The sequence below is a fragment of the Cebus imitator genome, unplaced genomic scaffold, assembly GCF_001604975.1.
Source record: "Cebus imitator isolate Cc_AM_T3 unplaced genomic scaffold, Cebus_imitator-1.0 Scaffold564, whole genome shotgun sequence".
Classification (NCBI taxonomy): domain Eukaryota; kingdom Metazoa; phylum Chordata; class Mammalia; order Primates; family Cebidae; genus Cebus; species Cebus imitator.
In genome coordinates, this window is record NW_016107879.1 from 595,756 (window position 1) to 620,282 (window position 24,527).

The following is a 24,527-nucleotide window of genomic DNA, read 5'->3' on the forward strand; positions in this document are numbered from 1 at the left end:
CTAGAGGCTGGGCATGATGGCTTACATCTGTAATCCCAGCACTTAGGAAGGCCGAGGTGGGCGTATTGCCTGAGCTCAGGAGTTTGTGACTAGCCTGGGCAACCCAGTGAAACCCAGTCTCTACTAAAATACAAAAAAAATTAAAAATTTAGCCAGGTGTGATGGTGGGTGACTATAGTCCCAGCTGCTCAGGAGGCTGAGGCAGGAGAATTGCTTGAACCTGGGAGGTGGAGGTTGCAGCGAACCAAGATCGTGCCACTGCACTCCAGTCTGGTGATAGAGCAAGATTCTGTCTCAAAAAAGAAAACAGCCACACTAGAGCACGTGGGGCCATCCCAGAAAACTGGTGCCATGTCAGCCCATGGGAGGTTGTGCAGTGTTAGAAACAGATGCTCCATGCCACAGAGAAAAATCAGCCCTGAGACAAAGAATCTTCTAGCAATGCAGTTTTTACTTCCTGGACTGCAGGAAGGATACCCTCACTAGCCATCTTGCCACTGAGAGTACAATAAACAAAGGAAAACACACAAATTCACCCCTCACCCATTTGGGGTCGTCCTTACTGCTGTGACTGATCTCCGTTGGCTGGAGCCAGACCTCACAATCTAAACTAAAACCTGATTGGCTACAACTTAAAACTTTTCTAAACAGGTCAAAGCAACGGAGAGCTGCAACATGCCTGTGAGCACGTCCAGCACAGATATCTTGGTGAAAGTACAAGGACATAGAATGTACTACGTGCCTGTAAGCATGGCATGTTTAACAGCTACATAGGATAGGGCTTCACAAAGTTCTTAGCACACTTATGATTTATTCCTTAACAAGAAAGGACACTTTAAAGAGGAACTTTTTTACTTCCCACATGTAGGATCCAGCCGCTCCCCCGCCTCGGTCCCCTCTGCTAGCCTTCCTATTACCCCACAGCAGGGTCCACCTTCCAGATGCCCCTGCCCCTGCTCGCCCTGCCCCTCCTGATCCCACCCAGAGCCCTTCTCAGAGAGCACCCTCTTCCCTCACGCTCCTTCCTCTTGCCCGCGGTTCTGATCGCCTCTGCAGCAGGCCAGGCCATGTGACTATGTTTACTGCCTGTCCTCCGTCTCCCCCCAGTAGAATGCAGACCCCCTTGGACAGGGACCCAAATCCATTTCATTGACTTACAAACCCTCAGTGCCCACCACAGAAGGCTTGACCGCAGTTAGCGGGCGAGGAAATGAATGAAAAGGGCAAGGTGCTCAGTGGTGCTGGCTTCCTGTGTCCCAGGTTCCTGCTGAGGCTGACAAATGGGCCTCCTGGACCCTGAGACCACCAGCCACAACCTGGTTCTCGGGCCCCATGCCAGGCTCCCAGCTGCTGCCCTGCCTGGCACCTATCATATAGGGGCCAGGCCACCACCTGGTTCTCTCTGTTTCCACCCCTGGGAGCCCAGGAGTCAGCGGTCACCACCTGGGTCCCTAAGCTCTCAGTATAGCCCAGGCTTCCAGTTGGAGAGAGGTTCACCTCCCAGGCCCAGAACTGCATTCCTGGTGGAGTCTGGTGCCAGCACTCAGGGCCTACCAGAGGTAAGCCCTGAAGGTCAAAGGGCTGTGGGTCCCCCCTGGCCCCAGGAAGGACAGAGGAGCACCAGGTGCCCACGCAAGCCCCCAGAGGCAGTGCCTGGCTGCACCCCGCTGCAGATGAGGACACAGAGGCCTGGAGCCTTGCATGGCCCGCCCCACACCACACAATGAGGAAGTGCTGGGACAGACACAGAGCAGGACTGCCCACTCCACGGGCCACAGGCCCTCTCGGGGCCTGGGTGTGGCTGCTAAGGAGACAGGCAAGGGGGGCAGGTGAGTCACTTTCCTCTCCCCATCCCAGTGAATCTCAGTGAGCTGAGGGGGCCAGTGTTCCTCCAAATGACTGTAGAGGGGCCTCACAGAGACAGGGACCCAGCCCTCCCCTCTGCCGGGGACCCAGACCAGTGAGGGTCAGAGCACCCCCGGGCTAGAAGAGACTCAGAGGGCATCCACACCTTCCTGGAGGTCATCTTGTCCAGCCATCTCTCCCTGCCAGGGGCCCATCAGGCAGGCCTGAGTGCCCTCCACACCCTTGGCAATTGCCCAGTGAAATTTCAGGGAGGTGGCCTCAGTATGAATGAAGGAATGTATGAATGAAGGAATGCGTGGTAGGAGGTGACACTGGTGACTCAGGGTGACTCAGCTGGCGCCTGCCAAGGGCCTACCGAGCAGCTGTCTGCAGCCACACTGGCCCCCAGCCTGCCCACCCTACAGCAGGGGCCCGTTCTCCTTTCCCCAGGGCCAGCCTCTCCTGCTGGCTTCATGCCCAGACCTTTAGAAAATGGTGGGGAAGAGGGTGCATGGCAGGTGCCCAGGCTGAGCCTGGGAGTGGCATGAGGGAGGGCCTGAGAGAAGAAGAGAGAGACAGGGATGCTACTCCTCCTCCTAGAAAAACCTGGACACTCCACCCAGAGGCCCGTCTTATCCAGTAAATCCTCATAATCCAGACAGGAAACCAAGTCCAGGAGGAGAGAAGACCGGCCACGGTCAAGGGGCTGACAAGGCTGAACCAAGGAAATGATGACGCCTCTTGGTCCTAGCCACATCATTGGTCTTCTAGTTGGTGGAGGACATGGGCATCACCCCATATATCCCAAGGCTCCATCCGTGAAGCCAAGCAAGTCCCATCGGGGTCTCTGCTAGAAGAATCTGACATTGCCCGTATGCCTGAGATGACCAGATGCTTATTTCACTTTGCCAACCCCCTATCCATCTATCCATGATCTATCTGTCCATGCATTCACCCACCCAGCCACATCCACACATTTATCCATCATTGATCAATCCATCCTTCCATCTGCTCACCCCTCATCCACCCTTCCTTCCTTCTATCCATCCATCCATCATCATCTATGCATTCACCCACCCATCCACATCCACACATTTATCCATCATTGATCAATCCGTCCTTCCATCTGCCCACCCCTCATTCACCCTTCCTTCCTTCCATCCATCCATCCATCATCCATGCGTTCACCCACCCAGCCACATCCACACATTTGTCCATCTTCCCTCAGACCATGCACACATTCATTTATCCATTTAACCATTTATCCTTCCACAAATCCACCTGGAATTCATACCCTTCGGTTACTGGATCATTCATCCATCGATTCCTTATTCATTAAACAAACCCTAGTAAGCCTTGACGGGGTAGCCAGTCCTGTGACTTTCCCCTGACACTCAGCCTTCCACACCCTGCTCCCTTCTCTCCAGCCATCAAGCACTACTCATCCCAGCAGGCCCCAGTGACTCAGACATGCATGGTCCATGACTTTCAGGAGCTCATAGTCTCAAGGGACAGACAAAATCTGAGCCCAGAAAACTCTAAACCAGGCAGAAGTGCCCGTGCCTCCACCCCTCCCCATCTCCAGGATGGTGGAGTCCTCAGTCCTGCTCCTGCTGCTGCTGTTCTTTGTTCCTCACCTGCTGGGGACCGGGAGGACCCGAGCTCCCCGTTCTTGCACCAGCTGGCTCAGGGAGAGGGGTCGATGCGGAGGGGGAGGACTGGGGCAGCAGGGAATGAGAAGCACCTGCCACTTCCTGCCTGGCCCGAGCTGGGCCCCCAGTGCTCCTAGGAGTGTTCTGTGGTGCTTGGCTTCAGGGCCTCGTTAATTCTGGACCTGCCCAGTGCTTTGAGATCCCCGGATAAGAGGGAATTCCAGAGGGGCAGCTCAGCCTCATAAAACCGTAATGAGTTGCGTTCTTCCTGCTGTGTTTTTATCATCACGACGACATGGTACAGCTTTCGCATTTCCAAGTGCCTCGCCCCTGTGATGGTTTAATCCCCGCAGCAGCCATGGCCGGAGGGTCAGGGAGGGCAGTGAGAGGCCACTGGACTGCAACTCGGGTGGCTCTGCCAGCACCAACTGCATGACCTTGGACAGAACGTGCCTCTTAGGCCTCAGTTTCCTCAACTGCAGAAGGAGAGTCAACACCTCCTCGAAGGGGCAGCGCGAGGGTGAAATGAGACTCTGGATTGGAGACCCCAGAGCTGTGCCGTGGAGGTTGTGCTGAACCAAGCTGTGGTCAGCGGGGCGGGGCCGGCCACGCACACAGCCGGCAGGGGCTCCTCGCAGTCCTCAGGAAAAGGTCCAAGCCGCTCAGCCTGGCCAACCTCCTAGCCTGGCCTCCGTCCCCGCTCCACACCACCCAGACCCCCCACACACTCCTCTCCAGCCCACCCCAGGGGCTCTCCTGCATTCAAAACTTGAGCACGGTGTCCCTCCGCCTGGAGCCCCCTCCCTGCCTCTCCTCCCAGCCAGCCCCTTCCCCTGGCTGGTATCTCAACCTTCAGGGCTCTGCTGGGATGCCCCTTCTTCCAGGGAGACTTCTCTGATGCCTAGGTTCGGTGCTCCCCCTCCTCTACATCTCCTCTGCTAAGGCACATGCACTGGGCACCCTTACCATCCAGGGCTGCTGCTCTGTCTTCACCATCAGACTGGCAGCGTGGGAGGGCTGGGACCACATCAAAATCACTGATGTGCCCAGAGGGCCAGTGGGGCCTGGCACTGGGGGCCACAGAATCATCTGATGCGTGGAGAAAGAGTGATGCCATGTGACCCGGGCTCCCTGTAGACACCTAGCAGTGACTCGTAGGAGACACGAGGTTGGGTTTAGGGGTCTGCGCCCCAACAGGCATCGTTTTCTTCCCCCCTCATTATCTTCCCTCCTGCTTGGATCCACCCCAGCCTGAGAGGGAACCACAGACAGACCTGGGCCCATCAGCAGAGGCTGTCCTCCCTGGGCCTCCCAGTCCTGTGCTGAAGCAAGGATGGGTCAGTGGCGCCAGGGGAGCACCAAGGCACATGCCCAGCCCTCAGCTCCTGTGGAGTCCTGGGTTTGAGGCCCTGCTCCAGGCCCTTGGGGTGAGCCAGGAGGCGCCGTGGGGAACAGAAGCATAGAGGCAGGAGGGGGAGGTCCTGACAGAGGCCTTGTGGTGGACAAACTCAGGCCTCTGAGACCCCAGGAGCACCTCGCTGGCCCCTGCACACTTGCAAACACCCTGTGACCTGGCTGTGGAGCTGGGGCCGTGCAGCCCAGGCAGGACACAGGAAGCGGGCGGGTAGTGTTTTTGTGAATGAAACTGCAGCCGGGCTTCCTCCGGGTCTCCACGCCCTACCCTGCCGGCCACGCTTGACCACTCAGTAACCTCAGGCGAAGCGCTGGCAGAAAGGGGGAACTTCAAAACGAAAGTGTGAGTCAGAAGGGAGAAGGAAACCGGGAGAGAAATTCTTGTTTCATGGAGGCCTCGCATGAGACCCGACCTGGGCCAGAGCTGCAGCCTGACCCCCAGCAGTCCCGGCCCCAGGGATGCCCACTGGCAGCTTTGGCCCCCTCCAGTGCCATCTGGACAGGGGAGGGGTCGCCCACACCCTGACTGGGGCTCTCGACAAGGATGGCTGCAGGCCAGTCATTTCCCATTTATCCCAGGAACGTTGACTGAGCACCTACTGTGTGCCCGGCCTTGTGCTGTGAACAAGACAAGCAGAGCCCGGCCTTCATGGAGCCAACAGTCCACACTGGTGGCCATTAACAGGGCAGCAGATGACTTGTTGCCAGGCTGGGGCCATCATCCTGGGAGAGCTTGGCATGATAGGTGCAGGCCGGTGGGGCTGCGGGAAAAGACCAGTGGGACTCACAGATGGCTCGGGAGTGGCCAGGCCTCTGCTGAGCTGCCCAGGTCCCCTCAGGTAGGACCAGAGGGGAGCAAGAGGGGAGCAAATTGAATAGTTTGTCTGAGGTTGTTACTCGTGCTACTATGGAGGTAAACAGGTAGCTATGATGGACTGGCAGGCTGTACCTGGGAGGAGGTGGCATGCTGCTGGGCTTGGAAGGAGGGGACCGGACCACCACAAAGAATGGAGTCACGTGCACGCGGGTGGCAGGGAGGGCGGCCCGGGGAAGCAGCGAACTGCAGAGGTCGCTGCGACGGAAGAAGAAGGAATGATAGGGCCAAAGATGAGAATGAGGCGGGGCACGTGGGGCACTGGGGGTGGCTCGCAAGGTCCCCGTCGGCCTTCTGAGCCCAGAGCTTGGGCAAGGCTTGTGACCAGACAGAAAGGAAGGGTGCTGAACGCCAGGGGTTCCCGCCTTGCAGAGGGTCAGCTTTGGGGAAGTCGCAGTCCATCTCCCTTGGAACAGCCAGGAAAGCCCCCTCCATCCTGGGTATCTGGGGCTGGGGTGTGAGGCAGGGCTGCTCACCCAGCCACCTGGCTGGGACTCCCCCAACTTCCTCTGGACCTCAGCTCCCCACCCAGAAAGGTTCTTCCTCTCTCCCTCATTGCTTGGAACGAATGGACTCTGCTGTCCCTTTAAAGGGACCTGAGTCAGAGAGTTAAGAATGAAACTGACTCATGGTGGAAGGGGTGGTCACCAGCTGGCCAGGCGCCAGGGCTGCGGCGGGAGAGGAAGCCGGGCAACCGCAGCTGCCTGTGTGTGCTCTGCTGCAAAGGGCAGAAACCACAAAACCCCATTTGAAATTCCGCCGTGCAGTGCGTCTTGTGTAATGAGATTACCCCTCATAATGGGGGCATTCAGGGCCCACACGGGCCTGGGGGCTGGGGGCCTGCCCCCCCAGGACCAGCTGATGCTGATGTCATCTTCAGTTAGCAGTACCCCCTCCCTTGATTAAGAACTTTAAAAAAAAATGCACCAGGAAACTACAGTGAGAGCCAGAACGGAAGTCTTGGTTTTATTTATAGTTGATAACTTACATCCGGCCTGCTCCCCGGGAAGCTCAGCGAGGAGGAGAAAGAGCCCAAAGGAGCCAGCGACAAAAATGCTCAAACCCCTGAGCTAATATGGTGACTGAGAGCAAACCTAAAGCTCCCTTCTGAGCTCCCCAGCAGCCAAAGCAAAGAGAGTACAGTGCCCTACAGCATGACGTCACAGAAAACCAGGGTCTGTGGATCCTGGGTTCCAATAAGAACCTTAGATTCTGTTTTCTCACTGGAAAATGAAGAGAAAAAATACTGAATTGGTTGGGAGGGCATGCAACGCACACAGTGTCTGGATGAGCCTCAGAGGCCCCATCAGTCTAGGGTCTATGAGAAGACAGCACAGGTGCCTCCCTCTCCATGCCGTGCGCAGGGCAGTCACTCATGGATTGCAACATGCTTTCCTACAGCCAGATTCAGCCTCACAGCCGAATTGCACAAGTTCTCCTGGGGCTACCACCAATGCCCCCGTCGGCTGGAGCTGAACTTGCACGTTCCCCGGCCTCTAACCAGTTAAGGAAAGGATCAGAAGGAGCTGGGTCATCATGATCTTCCCAGCACCTGGCTCTTGCCTGCACCTAGCAGACGCTCAAGAAAAAATTGTCTAGTTAAGGAAGAGGCCGGGAAGGACGGGAGAGACGAGAAGAAAAGGAAAGAGTAGGAGAATTGGGAGAGGAAACTTGAACCTCAGGCAAGTGGTTGAGCTTCTCTGGGCCTCGGTTTCCTCATCTGTTAGTGGGGGGTTTTAGTAGCTACCTAATAGAGTCATTCTGAGGAGTAAATGAGGCTGGGCATATAAACCACGTGGCACACAGGATGTCCTCAACAAGTGAGGATGACCATGAGGAAGAGGAGGAGGTGGTGGGCAGGGAGAGGGGAAGCTCCTGACACTGGGGGTGGGCACGTGGTGGGTCCCACCTGGCCAGTCCTCCTAACTCCCACGCCCCACACCCCCAGTGCGTCAGCAGTCAGCCAGGACCCCGCCACGCCCAGAGGCAGTCCCCAGGTGGAGCAGTGCGGGATGGGGTGCCAGTGGGGGTCAGGCATGCTCTTCTTCCTCTTTCAGTCAGGGAAAGCTCCATTCTGCCAGGGTCACACAGCGCCCCAGCACCGGCCAGAAGTCCTAGCCCAGGTGAGCGCAGAGCCACACCCATGCGTGCCCACTTAATTTCTGTGGAAAGGCTGTGCCGCCCATCTACCTCCTCAGGGCACGAGCTACCGGCCTGCTCAATGCCCACTCAAAAGGCTTCTCCCAGGGGACGACCAATGCCCACCACCCTTGCAGACTGAATTCCAGAATTCCTGTGCCCAGTGCCACACAGAGTGCCTGGTGGCGCATCTGTGACCCACCTGGCCCGGGGCAGGTCTGTGTCTTCCACCTCCCAGCTGAGCCCCACGCCTTTCTGGACAGGCTTGTCTCCCTTGCTTCTCTCTGGTCATCAGCTTCAGCAGCAAACCACAGAGACACAAAGGCTCCTCTCACTGCAGCACACAGGGTCTGGGAGAAACAGAGGAAGCCCAGGATCGGCCAGCTTTGGAGCCCTCCACGAAGCATCCAGCCTACCGGGTGAACACAGTGACCAGTCCCTGAATTCAGGGCGGACAGACAACAAACAAGAAAACAGATGAATAAACCAGACATCGGCAGGTGGCATTCACCCCTCCAAGAGAAGAGGATGCAGGGGTCGGGGAAGTGCCCACACCTGGTGGGGGTGCAGGGCCAAGACGGACCCACCACGGAGAAGATGACACCAGGAGGGAGACTGTCCCAGGCGGAGGGACCAGCAAGTGTGAGACCCGGCAGGGAGAGCTGGGGTGTGGGTGACGCAGGCCCTGAGGGCCACTGGCTGAGGGAAGGAGCCAGGAGCTGTCCTAAGTCCCAGGGGAAGTCACTGGAGGCGTTAAACTTGGCATGACATGGCTGGATTTAAGGTCTGAGATGAACTTTCCTGCTCCTGAATGGACTCTGAAGAGAAGGAGGATCCTACCTTCCATAACCCACCCGGGAAAGGCACCGGCCTCCTTGACCCAGGGGAGGGCAAGAGGCCGCCGCCCTGTGCCTGGGTCCCCACGGCCTCCAGGGTCCCTTCACGTCTTCACCTCACAAGCCTGGAACCTGGAAGCAGAGGTACCTGCCCAAATCCATGGGGCAGCCCCAGCCTCCCCATCTCTGGCGCAGGGAAGTGGGCAGCTTTCTCCTCCTGGTTTATGGCCACGGAGGACTCCAGGCACAGTGGTCCTCACTGGCTCTAGGGACCATGGGGACGGCTGCCCTCTGTGTGACCGTGGCTGGGCAGCAGCCAGCTGTGGGCTATCATGGATGGGGCCTGGAGGCCTCTGGCTGTATAGTGTTCTAGCTTTGGCACCCCCTTGGGGGCTCCAGGTGGGAGGTGCCCACCAGAGGGGACCTGGGCAGCTCAGCAGAGGCCTGGCCGCTTCCGAGCCATCTGTGGATCCCACTGGTCTGTTCCTGCAGCCCCACCGGCCTGCACCAGTCATGCCAGCTCTCACAGGATGATGGCCCCAGCCTCGTAAGGAGTCACCTGCTGCCCTCCTGCCCCTCCAGCTGGTTCCCCACCCAGCAGCCACAGGGCCTCCTTAAAACCTAAGAAACACCCTGCTTCTTACCTGCTCAGACCCCACCAAGGCCCGGCCACCTCACTCCAGATCAACTCCAGTCTTCACTGAGCCCAAAGGTAGAAGTGCTCAGAAAGGTGGGGCTCAGCAGGTGGTAAGGCGCCTGGACCCAAGTAGCCAGCAGCTGAACAGGCCATCCCTGAAGCCACGCACGCCCCAGCCACGCAGGGGTGACGGCCGAGGCTTCCATGACAGGGTGTGGGTGGGGCCAATATGGCCAGTGAAAGCACTGGGTTCAGTGGGGAGGGTGTCTCCCGCCCTCTGACTGTCCAAGGTGGGGAAAAGTCAGCTTCAGGTGAGGAAGACCCCGGATGCCTGGCTTTGGGTGAGGGAGACCCCCGGACGCCTAGCTTCTGCCCTGGTCTCAGCCCGGGCTCCCCACTCGCTTGGCCTCTCCAAACATACTTCCCTGCTTTGCAAGGATGTGGGTTTGTGGGACAATAACAGGAGAATCAAGGCAAGAATAGCCTTGGTGGGTGGAGCTGCCTGGTGGGTGGGGCTAGCCCAGGTGGGTGGGACTGCTTGGGGGTGGGGCTAATCCTGGTGGGTGGGGCTGCTTGGGTGGGGCTAGCCCCGGTGGGTGGGGCTTTCTTCCCTGCCAACATTCCCTTCTCTTGGTTAAGGCCAGGGCAGAGCCCACACATGGGTGTGCCCAACCTTAAGGCCTGCCCTGGGTGAGTCAGGCCTCCCCAGCTCACCTGGGTCCTACCTGAGGGGAACCTACACAGCCAACCCCCTCAAGGATCCTGAAGCCACCCAGGGGCCAATGGGGACAGGGTGCCATCCATTCATTCAATTATTCATTTATTTACTGGCTTCACCATCCCTTCCTGGGTACCATTAAGAACAGTGGCCCTAGGAATACAGAACCTCCTTAGGGGTCTCCTGCAGGCAAGGCACCCTAAGAATAAGCTATGTAACCCACGTGGCCTTGCTGTGAGGGTTCCCCCCTTAACAGATGAGGAGCTGAGCCACGGAGGCCTCACGGCTGGGCAGCTGGGGGTGGACCCCACAGACTGGAGGGAGATGGGCCGGGCCAAGGGGTTCTGCTGGCCCCAGGCCTGTTGTACGTATCTTGGTTAGCTCTAAAAATGGGTACTTGCTCAATTCCTACTCTTCATTGAGCACAGGGAGCTCTCGGACCTTCCCTCCTCCCTGCACCTTCCCCCAGTTCCACACGGGTGTATTGAAGACTTGCCAAGGGCCAAGCCCGGCACCAGGTGGGGCACACAGCAGGGAACCCAAGGAAACCCCCCCTGCCCAGCTCTCCAGGACACTATGGTCAATGCCAGCGGGAAGCACAGAGAAGCCAGGGGAAGAAGGGCAGGCAGAAGGAGGGAGCAAGCTGGAGGGGGAGAGGGCAGTCAGAAGGAGGGAGCCAGCGGAGGGGAGAGAGGGCCGGCAGCTCGGTGCACCTGGACCCTGGTGGAAGCTGGCTGCGACCAGAGGAGAGCCTGCAGCCCAGAGCTAGCCCCAGACCCACAGCGCCTTGTGGGGCTTCACCAGGCCTTGTCGGGGATTTGGACTTGAGAGCTGGGGATCCTGCAAGTTGCTGAGGCTGGGCTACTCGGCATTTTAGAAGCCTCCCCCAGGTGCAGTGGAGGTGAACTGGAGGGAGTGGGAGAGGAGGTTCCCATGCTCACCCAGGTGGGAGATGGTGGTTGGAGGGACGGTGACCCTGACAGGACTCAGGGACAAATTAAAGGTGAGGGCCCAGGAGAGGGGTATCCAGACAGCTCCCAGGAAGATGGTGACGCCACTCCGTGAGGTGAGAGCCAGGATGTCATTTGGTCCCCGCTGAACTGGAGATGCCTGTGCAAAGCTTCTAAGATGCCCGAGGTAGACTCTGCAGCTCCTCCAAAGGCAAGAGCTCTGCTCTGTCCCCAGGGAATCAGGGGAGGTCTCCCCAGTGCCCTACTGGGACCTCCAGAGCCCCTATGAAAACCTCCCCCAACCGAACCACCGGCCCACCAGCGCCACCTACCGGCTGCTCAGGGAAGGCCCCCAGCAACTTGCTGAGGGCAGATCCTGATGTGTCCCCATTTTAGAGATGGGGAAACTGAGGCCAGGGGACAAGACGAAGCCTGTATGAGGTTATGTAGAGGTGGAAGTGGCTTAAGATCTTAGTTCTGCTTGGCAGATCCTCTCCAAAGAGCAGATAGAAGGGGGTGGTGTCAGGGGATACCTCACCTCACCTTTGCTGTCAGCATTCCAACAACCCTAGATTCTTTTGGCACCCCTCAGTGTCACTCAGTCTCACCAGAGCCTTGCTCTGATTATCAGGGTTCATCTTTTGGGCTGATATCTGCTGCTGGGACTCCCCACAGCCCACTTAGGTCCTGCTGGGGAGGACTGTAGGACTCTCACTGTCCCAGCTTGATTTTCTCCCTCTGTCTTTGACACTCAGAGTGCCAGCCCACCTGTTAAATCATGATGAGTTGGTGATGGTGATGATGACGGTGATGACAGTGATGATGGTGATGATGATGGTGTTGATGATGGTGGTGATGGTGATGATGATGGTGATGATGATGGTGGTGATGGTGATGATGATGGTGGTGATGGTGATGATGATGGTGATGATGATGGTGGTGATGGTGATGATGATGGTGATGATGATGGTGGTGATGGTGATGATGATGGTGGTGATGGTGATGATGGTAAGGACATGGTGATGATGATAATAGTAATAGTGATGAGAGTGGGCGTGATAATGAGATGATGACGGATAACGGTGGTGATGGTGATGGTGATGGTTATATGATTATGATGGTGGTGATTGTGGTGGTGGTGATGGTGATGGTGGTGGTGATGATGATGGTGATGATGGTGGTGATGTGATGGTGGGGGTGATGATGGTGATTGTGGTGGTGATGATGATGGTGGTGATGATAGTGGTGATGATGGTGATGATCATGGTGATGGTGATGATGATGGTGATTGTGGTGTTGATGATGGTGGTGATGATGGTGGTGATGTGATGGTGGGGGTGATGATGATGGTGATTGTGGTGGTGATGATGATGGTGGTGATGATAGTGGTGATGATGGTGATGATGATGATGGTGATGGTGATGATGATGGTGATTGTGGTGTTGATGATGGTGGTGATGATGGTGGTGATGGTAATGGTGGTGGTCATGATGATGGTGATGGTGATGGTGGTGATGGTGATGATGATGGTGGTGATGGTGATGTTGGGGTGATGATAGTGGTGGTGGTGATGATGATGGTGGTGATGGTGATGATGATGGTGATGATGGTGGTGATGGTGATGATGATGGTGGTGATGGTGATGATGATGGTGGTGATGGTGGTGGTTATGATGATGGTGATTGTGGTGGTGATGATGATGGTGGTGATGATAGTGGTGATGATGGTGATGGTGATGATGAGGGTGATTGTGGTGTTGATGATGGTGATGATGATGGTGGTGATGGTGATGGTGGTGATGGTGATGGTGAAGGTGATGGTGATAATGGTGATGGTGATGGTGAAGGTGATGGTGATAATGGTGATGGTGATGGTGATGATGATGGTGGTGATGGTGATGGTGAAGGTGATGATGATGGTGGTGATGGTGATGGTGAAGGTGATGGTGATAATGGTGATGGTGATGGTGATGATGATGGTGGTGATGGTGATGGTGAAGGTGATGGTGATAATGGTGATGGTGATGGTGATGATAGTGATGGTGATGGTGGTGATGGTGATGGTGGGGGTGATAATGATGGTGGTGGTGGTGATGATGACGGTGGTGATGGTGATGATGATGGTGGTGATGATAACGGTGAGGATAACTTTTACTGAACTTGCACCATATGTCAGTGGTGTTCCCACAGTATTCATTTAATCCTCATGACAACTTTATGAGCCAGGACCACTGTTATCCCCGTTTTACAGAGGAGGAATCTAAGGTGTCGAGTGGCTCAGTCACATAACAAGTTAGCAGTGGAACCTAGAGGCACACCATCCACACCATCTGGCTGCTCTTTCCCAGTAAGACACAAAGAGGAAGCCAAAGCCTCTAAAAGGAGGGGCACACGGGTGCCAGTTTCCCTCAGAGCACTGCCAAGGAAGGACGACGGCTCCACTGGCCTGGGCATATGATGATCCACCTGCCACCACTCCATGCCCAACCATCTTGCTCTGAGGGATCAGGCTTGGGCCTGACCCTTCCCTCTGTGAGCAACTGGCCAGCAGCCAGCCAAGGTTGCAGCCACCAGCATGTCAGCACTGGTCAGCACATGGCATGTCTCCTGTCCAGCACTCAGGGCCTCGCTGGCCACAGTTGGATTCTGAGAGATCCTGATGTGGACTCAGAATGTGTTTGAGCTTAAAAGCATGCTTTTCATTGGTCCCACCCTGCTTCAAACAAAACAGAAGGCTGGCTTGTTCTAAAATACCACGCACGGCAGCAGCAGCATCTATTGCCCAGGCCCCAGGGGGCAGCCTCTGCCAAAATTTCTACCTGCATGATCCCATTTAACCTTCCGGCTGCCTTGCCAGTGGCCCTCATTCCATTTTACAGATGAGTAAACTGAGGCCTGGAACAGTCAGGCTGCTTCTTCAAGGCCATCAGCCGTTGGAGATCAGAGCCAGGATTCTTCACCAAAGCTGTGTGAAGGCAATGGCCCTTCCCATGCCCCACCCCAGCCCAACAGTGTGACGTCTCCATGGGAAAAGTAAGCACTGATGCTGAATTAATTTTTAACATCGTGCAAGGCAGAATTCTATGGCGGACCCCAGCCCCACACCCCTGGTGCACATGCCCTACACTGTCGCTGCCACTATGAATATGATCAACTCCACTCCACGATAAGATTGGGTTAGACGGCGCCACTGACTTGTTCATTTTGAGAAAGGGACATTAACCTGATGGCCCTGATCTTACCGCATGAGCCTTTCACAGGTAGGTTGGTTTCTCCATCTGGGCCCCAGAGTGGAAGTCGGGAGTTGGACAATGAGAAGCACGGCTGGTTGGGAAAAGGAAGGGGACCACGTGGCAAGGAATGTGGGTGGATAAGGGAGCTGACAGTGGCCCCAGCCGACAGCCAGCAGGAAACTGGGACATCAATCCTACAACCACGACTGCAAGCAACTGCATTTAGACAACAACCCAGTTAAGCATGGAAGCAGACTCTTCCCCAGATCCCCCAGAAGGAGCCCAGTCTGGCTGACACCCCACCTTCCACCATGTGAGACCACGAGCAAAAGACCCACCAAGCAGTGCCTGGACATCTGACCTGCAGCACTTTGAACTTGCAAGTGGGGTTGAGGTAAGCCATTGAGTTGGTGGCGATTTGTTATGCACATAGATAACTATTGCAGGTGTGCCTGCAGGTGGCCTCCAGGGCATCTTCGAGGGTCGTGGTCAGTGGGGCCTTTCCTCAGGAGGCTCCTGAGGCCCGGGTTCCTCCTGGGATGGGGGCCAGGAAGCCGATGGCCTCTCCACCCAGACCTGCTTGGGTGCTGCAGAATTAGCAGGCGCCACAGTGAGAGCATGAGCTGTGAACAGCAGGAGGGAGGCCTTGGTTCAAATCGTCACCTCGCACCACCTCTCTGGGCCTCCCATTTCCTAACAGTAAAGCAAGATTGATGCCAGCAAGTTCTGAGAGGGTGAACTAAGTGAGCGTTAAAAAGTGCGTAGCTCAGTGCCTGGTGCATAGTACGTGTTTAAGAAGCCACGGAGGGTGATCATACGCAGATCTTGACACTATTTGTGTTATGATTGTCACACACATGACAGAGGCAGTCCAGGCCAAGCCCTGTAGCACTAAAACAGGTACCTGTCTCTCTGCCTTGCTGGCCGGAGCCCCAAGTGGAAATCTCTCCCGAAAGGAGCAACAGAGAAGGCAGGCTGGAGGCCCCTACTGCTCCTGGGGCAGAGAAGGACCCTGCCCATCTGCACTGTTGGAGCCACCTACCAAGGTCCTCCAGAGGCTTGCAGAGGGGTTGAAGAAGGCATTCCCTCAACAACAGTAAAAGAACATTTTAGAACCCGAGAGGGCCTTGCTTCTGTGACTCAGGACTGAGGGTGAACTGGACACCTGGCCCTGTGCCAGCACCATGAGAAACAAACAGGAACCCAATTCCTATTTCTGTGCAATGTGGAAGAGAGACTCAGGGACAGTGGCTGCCGGGACTTGGCCGTGGCGTGATGGGCCCCCGGAATGGGGCAGAGGAGAGAGATTCTTCACACACAGGTCGTTTACGACACGGTGAGATGAGTGCAAAGCACGAGGCTGTCTGGAAGGCCGGAGCTCCTTGGAGCTGGGCCGGGGGGCAGGGGGTTTTGCTGGGAATCCTGCAGAGCTGGGAGAACTTTCCAGGCTGTCTGGGTGAGGGGACTCAGCCCAGGCAGAGGCAACAGGCGGATGCAGAGGCTGGAGCAGACACAGCAAGTCAGGGAGCCTCGGCTGCTCAGCATGAGCCGTGCCCACTTCCTTGGGCCAGGAGCCCCTGGGCCTTGCTTCCGGACAGGATCCGTGTCCCTTCCGAGACTCACTCAGATGACGGCTTAACTGAAATGCACTATAGGCAGCGAGCCGGCAGCCTCATGGGGGCCAAGGGAGAGGCTGGGAGCAGCACCATAAAGCCAGAGGGTGTGGTTCACAGGACTGGGTTTAGGTTTCACATGTGTCTGAGGCCTTCGGGTGACCCTAGGCAATGGGCGGGGATAGTATGAGTTCTTATCTCAGGACATGTCACAAGCTACGCCAAGTTCTTGAGATAAGAAAGTTCAATGGCTTTGTCCAGTCGTTTTCATAATTTTTCCTCAAACACCACTTCAGTTTCCATTTCAGAGCAGTGTCTGCTCAGGCCCCGCACACAGGCTATGGTTGTGCCATGCTGTTCTCGTGGCAGACATAACTAATTGATTGCAGAATCCTCACTTTAGTGCTCAGGCAACTGATGATGGATTGGGGGTATCTGGAGTCTGAATGACTCTTCTCGATGGGATCAACTCCCCAGCTTATCATGAAGCCGACATGAAGCCCACCAGAGTCCAGCCCTCCTTTCTGCTCTCTGGGTACTTTTGGCCATGACAGTTGGAAAATTGTAGTAACAAGCACAGGCGAGGATGAGACAGCCGTCACCCTCTTTCTGTCTTTGTCTGTCACACACACACACACACACAAGTGGAGGCAGAGCAAGGTCACGTGCATCACGTATCATCTGGGGCACAGTGACATGTGCGGTGAGCATGGTGGTAGTTACTATGATTTTCCAACTACCTTGGCCAAGAGGGCAGAGAGGATGGTCAGGCCCTGGTGGGCTGACCAGGTGGGTGCCAGTACCTGGCATGCAGAAGGTGCTCCATCGATGCCTGACAGGTACAGGAACACCTGCGCGGCCCAGCCGCCTCTCCACCAACCCTCCCCAGCACCTCCTCTCGGCTGGTTCACATCTCAGCCATGTTTTTGGCCCCTCTGGTTTTCATCTCTTTTCCCAGGAAGTGGGGGTAGGGTGGTGGCATGGGGCAGCGTTCATTAAACCGTGGAAGAGCCAGGGCCTGGAGAAGTTTTCCTGGGGTCTTTAAATGGCTGCTGAGATGGATTTCTAGATAAACCCAGAGTGAGACTAGGCTCTCCCAGGGCTTTCCGCACCCTCCCCCCACCCTCAACTCCACTCCTTCCTCTGGGAATTAATTGGTATCAAGAGAGAACTTTAGGAAATGGCCATGTTTAAAAGGCTCCTGCTTAATGTTCCCTTTAATTAGAATGGGTTTCACTTGACACGGTTTTTGCTGACCCGCAGGGGAGGGCAGCCCTGCCCAGTCACTGCGCGGCGACCCAGGCATTCCCGCGTCTCAGTTATGCCCCATTTGTGAGCTCACTCGGCAGAGTTCAAAAGAATGGCTTTTTCTGCAGCAGAACAACAGCCAGGGTCCAGAGAGTCGCTCCCCTCTGTTCAGGCACCTCTGTGGGAACCTGGGTCTGGGACATTCCTCTGGAAGGAAGAATGTGCACGTGGGCACAGGGGTGGGGGTGGCTTCCAAGGGCAGTCAGGCTCAGCAGGCAGGGTGTGAGCCCCGGGAGGCCAGGCTCAAGCAGGACCCTGGAGCTGGAGGCACAAGCAGGGTGGGCACGGGGCCCAGCCCCAGAGCACCCTTAGCCAGGCCAAGAGGTGGTCCCCTGAGAGGGTGATGCCAGCAAAGTGGGCCGTGGTGGCAAAGGCCAAGAGCTGAGGAAACCCCCGGGGGGGCAGGACAGCAAACTCCCCAGGGAAGGTTCTCTCTAGAGCAGGACCTTGAGTGAGCATGGATGAGCTCGGCTATGCTCAGGGGACAATCACACCTGCAGACCTCAGAGCCTTCATGCTCCCCACTCCTGTCATGTCGTCGACAGAGGCCATCCTTGATGGGTGTCCCCCACAGTGGCTCGAGGGTCTGGGCCACCTCCAGCAGTGGAAGGAATGTAGACATGCATGTTTGGTTCCAGCTCCCGCAGGCTGGGTGCCACCTGCAGGCATCCACGGTCTCGGGGAGACTGGGAGGTGGGGCTTTGAACCCTCTGAACCCCAGAAGAGGTTAGGGTGTGGGAAACAGAGTGTCATCACTGGCACATTCCCAAAGGGCTGGAGATGCTCAGGGAGCTGCATGCACAGAGGCCTGGAGGCCAGAGACAGGAGGGAAAGCATAGGTGCTCAGGAGCCCCGGACTGTGAGGGGTGAGGGATGGAGGGATAGAAAGAGATGGGGTTGGAGAGTGGGGAGGGGGCAGCCAAGAAGTTTCTGGAAGGCTATGATGAGCAGCAAGGACTGCATAAGGAGGGCTGTGGGACCCACTGAGTGTTCTAGGCTGAGAGTGACATGGTCAGATTGGACAGGAATGGGCCTCTAGGAATACCCTGCAGACCCCCAGCAGGACTCCCCGTGAGCTGGGGAGGCCATACCTGCTGTCCCCTGAAGCCGTGGCTCAGGCTGAGGGGCAGCTATGGCGTGGTCTCTCTCCAGCGTGGACGTTGCTGCCCCAGGCATCTGAAAAGTGTTCAGTCAGGATTTCAGAGGACTCCTTCTGGGCCAGGCTGAGGCGGGGCCTCAGGGCAGAAACAGGTGGGGGTGAGCGTGTGTCCGTGAGAGCGGAGGCCCACAGAGCGCTCCTCCAAGCTCACTGCAGAGCCTTGTGGGAAACCCAAGGAGAAAAGACAGCCGCCCTGGCCCCAACCCCCACACGGGCCTTCCATGATGGCTGCCCAGCAGTGTACACCGCAGCCACTTCCTCAGGTCCAGGGTGGACAGGGGCATCCGTGGAAACTGCTGAGGCAGTGACTGGACTCCAGGTGAGGAAGCCTTGTTCCCTGCAGCCCAAGGTCATCATTCCTAGCCATTCATTCATTCACTCATTCACCCAACAAGAGTCCATTCAGTGGCGCTGGGGAGCCGCCGCTGACCCCAAAGGACACAGTCCCTGCCCTCATGGAGCTTCTTCTAGTGGGAGAGGCAGACTCTGAACAGGTGGGGAAGCAAGTCAGCAATGACAAGTGTGTCAGCGAGGGGACTGGCCACCAAGGAGCAAGAGCACAGCCCCCAACCTGCCAGGGAAACGAGGTGCAGAGGCTCTCCAGGGAAACCCTGAAGATGACAAGGAGCCCGTAGTGCAGGATGGAGGCAAAGCCACGCCCAGCAGGAGGAACAGCACATGCAAAGGCCCTGGGGCCAGCAGGACCTGAGTGACTGGGAGGGACGCTGTGAGAGCCAGGGCAGGTGTGTCCAGAGAGGCCCCATAGCAGCTGAATTTCAGGACTTCAAAAGGTGCTGTGTGAGGCCAGGCGCTGTGGCTCACACCTGTAATCCCAGCACTTTGGGAGGCTGAGGCGGGTGGATCACCTGAGGTCAGGAGTTTGAGACCAGCCTAACCAATATGATAAAACCCCGTCTCTACTAAAAATACAAAATTAGCCGGGTGTGGTGGCATGCACCTGTAATCCCAGCTATTAGGGAGGTTAAGGCAGGAGCGTCACCTGAAACCTGGAGGCAGAGGTTGTAGTGAGCCAAGATCTCACCATTGCACTCCAGCCTGGGTAACAAGAGCGAAACTTCAGCAAAAAAAAAAAAAAAAAAAAAAAGGCACCGTACAGAGAACGTACAGCAGGAAGTAAGGGTGGAGGCAGAGAAACACCCAGGTCTCCAGGGCAACCTCTCTAGGCTCAGCATGAGCCAGGCCCACCTCCTTGGGGAAGGAGCCCCTGAGCCTTGCTTCCAGACAGGATTCGTGTCCCAGTGCTCGTGCCCCACAAGACTCACTCAGGCGGTAGCTTAACTGAAACGGCATCATCTGAGTGGGTCAGGTGGAAGGAAGTGAGAGACCCCGCGGAGGGAAGAGCCGCCCGGCCTTGGGTGATGAACTGGGTACATGTGTGCAGATGCAAGAGAGGAGGATGGGGAGGTCCTGGCCTGAGCACCTGGCTAGACAATGGCCATTTGCTGAGGGGGGAAGCAAGGACAGGAATGAGGGACAGTGAGGCTGAAACCAAGAGCGCATGGCGGGAATGCCAGGTGCATGGTGCCCACGAGCTGCCCAAATAAGGATGCAGGTAGAGGTGGGCTGTCCAGAGCGCAGGGGACAGTGGCTACTGGCGATTTGGAAGGGATACTTTCCAGAAGCTTCCCACCATGGAAAGACAAAATCTCCATCTCCATCTGTATTACAGGAATAAAGCCACAAAAGCTCAAGGGATACTTAGCCCCATGGAAATGGCGGAAATCATCCTTATCCCAATTTTTGAGATGGGGAAACTGAGGCACAGAGCAGCTCAGCCAGGTCCCCAAGGCCACCTAAGTAGCCAGTGGCAGACCCAAGATTTAATCCAGGCCATCTGCCCCCCGCAGCCGAGGCTGTCACACCAGATGGTTTGCCCGAGGTCACGCAGCCTCGGCTGGGCACAAAGCTGGCCCTCCTGACTCCGGCTTCAGCGCTGTTTCCTTGCCTCAGCAGATAGTTGGAATTCCAGAGCCTGTAGCCACCAGGGCAGTTATCAGCGCATAGCTGAAATTACACCTTGCAAATTTGGATCGAATTCTTCCCCGGCTGTGGTTTTCACCCAGCATTCCTGGGCATAAGACGTCTCAGCTTGGCCCCGGCGGCTTATCGATGGAATTGTCAGGTACGGAATGTGGGACCCAGGAGCCTTACCTCAGGGAACGGGGGAGGTAATTAAAGTATCCCGTGCCACCATGTTGAAAGTAAGGCAACTACCACCACAACCCTGGGCTCCCTCGGAGTGGCAAACAGGTGTCCTTGCTTTGGGACAAACGGGGGGACAAACCAGGGAGCTTCTGCGTCCCCCACGCAACCCCCTGCTTCTGAGCACAGTCACCAGGCTTGAAGCCTATAGCAGCCCCATGAATGAGTCTCCATCCCTATGTTATAGACCCAGAGGCGGAGACTCCGGGAGAACAAGCCACCTGCCTGCCCCCCGCACCCAAGGAGTGGCAGAACCAGGACACAAATGCCAGGAGCTGGACCTGTGTCATTTCTTCCACAAATACAACTTGAATCAGGCTTACTCAGAGCTGGGATCCAAGAGAGGGGCTGGAAACAGACAAACCCTCAAAGATCTCACGGCGGGAGGGAGGGGAACACGGGAGGAAATGCCATTCTCCGTGGATACGATTGTGCCTTCGAAAGGAAGATTCCCACACACCCTACGACATCAAGCTGAGAGGAATAAGACAGTCTTAGCAGGACAGGTACTGCAGGATTCCACTTACAGGAGGTCCCCGGAGTGGTCAGATTCATGGAGACAGAGAGCAGAACAGTGGATGCCAGGGCCTAGGGAAGGAGGAGTTAGCGCTTAGCGGGGAGAGCTCTGGTTTGGAAGATGAGAAAGCTCTAGAGATGAATGGTGATGATGATTGCATGACCATCATGATGGGTGAATGTACTTTATTGCCACAGAACCACATGCTAATAAATGATTAAAATGGTAAACATTATATTCTGCATATTTTACCATAATTAATTTTTTTGGGTTTGAGATGGAGTCTCACCCTGTCACTCAGGTTGCAGTGCAGTGGCATGATCTCGGCTCACGGCAGCTTCTGCCTCCCAGGTTCAAGCGATTCTCCTGCCTCAGCCCCCCCAGGTAGCTAGGACTACAGGTGCATGCCACCACTCCCAGCCAATTTTTGCTATTTTTAGTAGAGACAGGGTTTCGCCATGTTGGCCAGACTGGTCTTGAACTCCTGACCTCAAGTGATCTGTTCACCTCAGCCTCCCAAAGTGCCAGGATTACAGGCGTGAGCCACCACACCCAGCAAAATTTTTAATTAAAAAATGAAAAAGAAACTGTTCACTTCATTCACTGGTTCTACAGCAGCGTCCAAATGCCCACCATGCTCCCTTACACACTGTGCTCAGGCCTGGGCTGGGTGAGTGTGTGAGTCTGTGTTTGTGGCTTAGCTGGATGATTCTGGCTCAGGGTCTCTCAGGAGGTCACAGTCAGGATGTTGGCCAGGGCTGCAGTTTTGTCTGAAGGCTCCACTGGGGGGATCCACTTCCAAGACGTCACACTCACACAGCTGTGGGCGGGAGGCCCCAGTTCTTGCTGCCTGGGCCTTTCCAGAGGGCTGCTTGAGCGTCCTCACAACATGGCGGGCACCGTGATTTAGAAGAAAGTCAGACAGAAACCAGAGAGCCATATTCCATCCTTTCCACAATATCCTGTTGGTCACAAGCTCAGTCTTATTCAAGATGGGAGGAGGCTACACAAGGATGTGAAGAGCCAGAGGTGAGGATCAGCAGCTGCCGTTTCAAATCAGCTGCCATACCTAGTGCCATCCAAATCTCCTGCTAGGGGTCTGTGTTCTGCTGCAAGACCAGGGATCACTCACACAGAGGGGCTGGCATCAAAGGCATCCAGAGACTGGAACTGGGATGCTCTGGAGGAGAGGGAGAGGCCAGGTGGGAGGGCCACACTGAGAGGAGACAGAAGTGGTACCCAGTCTGAGCCTGGGTCTCCACTAAGAAGCTCACATTGGGCCATAATGACATTTTGGAAACATTATGGGTGTGCGGGCACAGGGGCTCTCTTCTCAGACACGTGCCAGCTCAGAAGCACACTGGCAACCTGGGGGTGGGTGACCAGGTGAATGACAACACTCCTGGCTGTGGCAGCAAGAGCTGGGTGTTGGTGTCAGATAGATCTTTAATGTGTTCACTGGGTGTGACATTGAGTAAGTTTCCCACATCCACTTTGACCCTCAGTCTCCTCCTCTGAAATGGGATATTTGTTTCTCCCACACAAGAGAAGGAATAAAGCCACATGTGTCAAGGAGCCTGGAACACATCAGAACCTCGGGTTCAGCCTCTAACATAGCCCAGCAAGAAGCAGCAACAGCCATAGCTCAGACCAGGCTGTGCTCTGCCACACCACGTCAATGGCAAGCAGTGGACGTGGCCAGACACACGGCACCAGTGGAACATGACTGTTCTTGTCTCAGTCCAGCCAGAAGGGCTCCTTCACTCCCACAGACACAGATTAGACAGACTGAGTAGTCGCTCCCTCCTGGGTGTGCCTGGGTGAAAGGGCCAATACCACTTGTGGTTATTGGAATGCCCCATGAATGAGAAATGATCCGGACAAATACTTCACACCTCTTTTTTCACATTCCATTGGGAAAATAACATGGAGCACGGAGTGTTCCTCTCAAAGATCGCTGACAAAGGAAAAGGCCCTTCCTTTATCTCCACTGGGAGTTTTGTTTTCCTTTTATCTAAAAGGGGTTATCAGTGCTGCTCAAATAAAGAAGAAATGTATGACTGAAAATGGGTGGAGGACATGCTATTGAGAAAAAAGCCTGAACAAATGAAAAATGGTATGAAGAGATTGTGTTTTAATCAATTTGGCATTCCGTAATTACAGGCAAAATAGACCTCTCACCCTCAGTACAATCAGTCTTTGTAACTGATCACTAATTATATCAGTAGCACGTATTATTTGTTGCTACTATGATGATTTCATTGTTACAATGACTCAGTGAAGAGGTGCTGGTATTACAATTTACACTCTAGGAGACACAGAAAAGTTGGTTAACTCATCCAACCTCACGCAGCTGATAAACCAGAGACCCATGATTCAAGTCTGGCAGAGGTCTGACTCCAAACCCATGCTCCCCATCCAAACACCGTTCTATCTCCCAGGAAAGGAAGAACAGGTGTCTCTGGCTGAAAAGCTGCAAAGCCAAGCCTGAAAGGATTTATTTTTAGAAGACTTGGCTTTGGTCACTTCACCCAGAATTATTATCAGCCTTGCTTTGGGCCCACTCTGCAACTCGAGGTCTGACAGTAGGAATTCAGGGGAGTGATGGGTGTGCAGGTAAATCAGTGGATGGGCAAATAGGCAACACAACGGGCCCTGAAGATCAAGTGGATGGATAGGCAAGCAATGGAGGATGCTGGGCAGGTGAACAGATAGACTGGCAGTGAGATGAAGGATGGATGCTGTGTGCATGGGTGGCTGGTGGGTACGGTGATGGATGGATAAGGGAGTGGGGATGGATTGGTGGTGGATGCTGTGTGCATGGGTGGCTGGTGGATAGCATGGTGGCATGAAGGAGTGGCTCTGAATGGATTGATGGTGGATACTACATGCATGGATGGCTGGTGGTTAAGAGGATGGCATGGATGGGCGAATGTAGACAGACTGATGGTAGATGCTTCATGCATAGGTGGCTGGTGGGTAAGGTGATGATAGATGAGTGGGTGTGGATGGATTGATGGTGGATGTTGGCTAGAAGGACAGGTCAGGCCGGGCACAGTGACTCTCGCCTATAATCCCAGCACTGTGAGAAGCCGAGGCAGGCAGATCACCTGAGGTCGTGAGTTTGAGACCAGCCTGACCAACAGGGAGAAATCCTGTCTCTACTTAAAAAAAAAAAAAAAATTAGCCAGGCATGGTGGCAGGAGGCGGAGATTGCAGTGAGCCGAGAATGTGCCATTGCACTCCAGCCTGGGCAACAAGAACGAAACTCCCTTAAAAAAAAAAAAAGAGAGACAGATCAATGGATGGGTATGGTCAAGGTGGGTGGTGGAATACATGCGTGGACAGGGTCAGCTCATCCTCAGGACACAAAAATCAAGCCCCTGACTGTGGGCCGGACTCTCCATTATT

The 24,527-nt window shown here is 55.5% G+C and overlaps 1 protein-coding gene across 1 annotated transcript; it reads right to left on the reverse strand.

Moving 5' to 3' along the window:
- Window positions 1-6,724: 6,724 nt before the first annotated feature.
- MYEOV (myeloma overexpressed) lies at window positions 6,725-8,652 on the reverse strand (the record flags this gene model as incomplete). The annotated part of the gene is given in 5 exon segments (XM_017515889.1): window positions 6,725-7,812; window positions 7,815-8,210; window positions 8,213-8,296; window positions 8,299-8,362; window positions 8,479-8,652. Coding segments are annotated over 5 exon segments (933 nt in total), but the record flags the coding sequence as incomplete, so codon positions are not given.
- Between the last annotated feature and the right edge of the window lie 15,875 nt (window positions 8,653-24,527).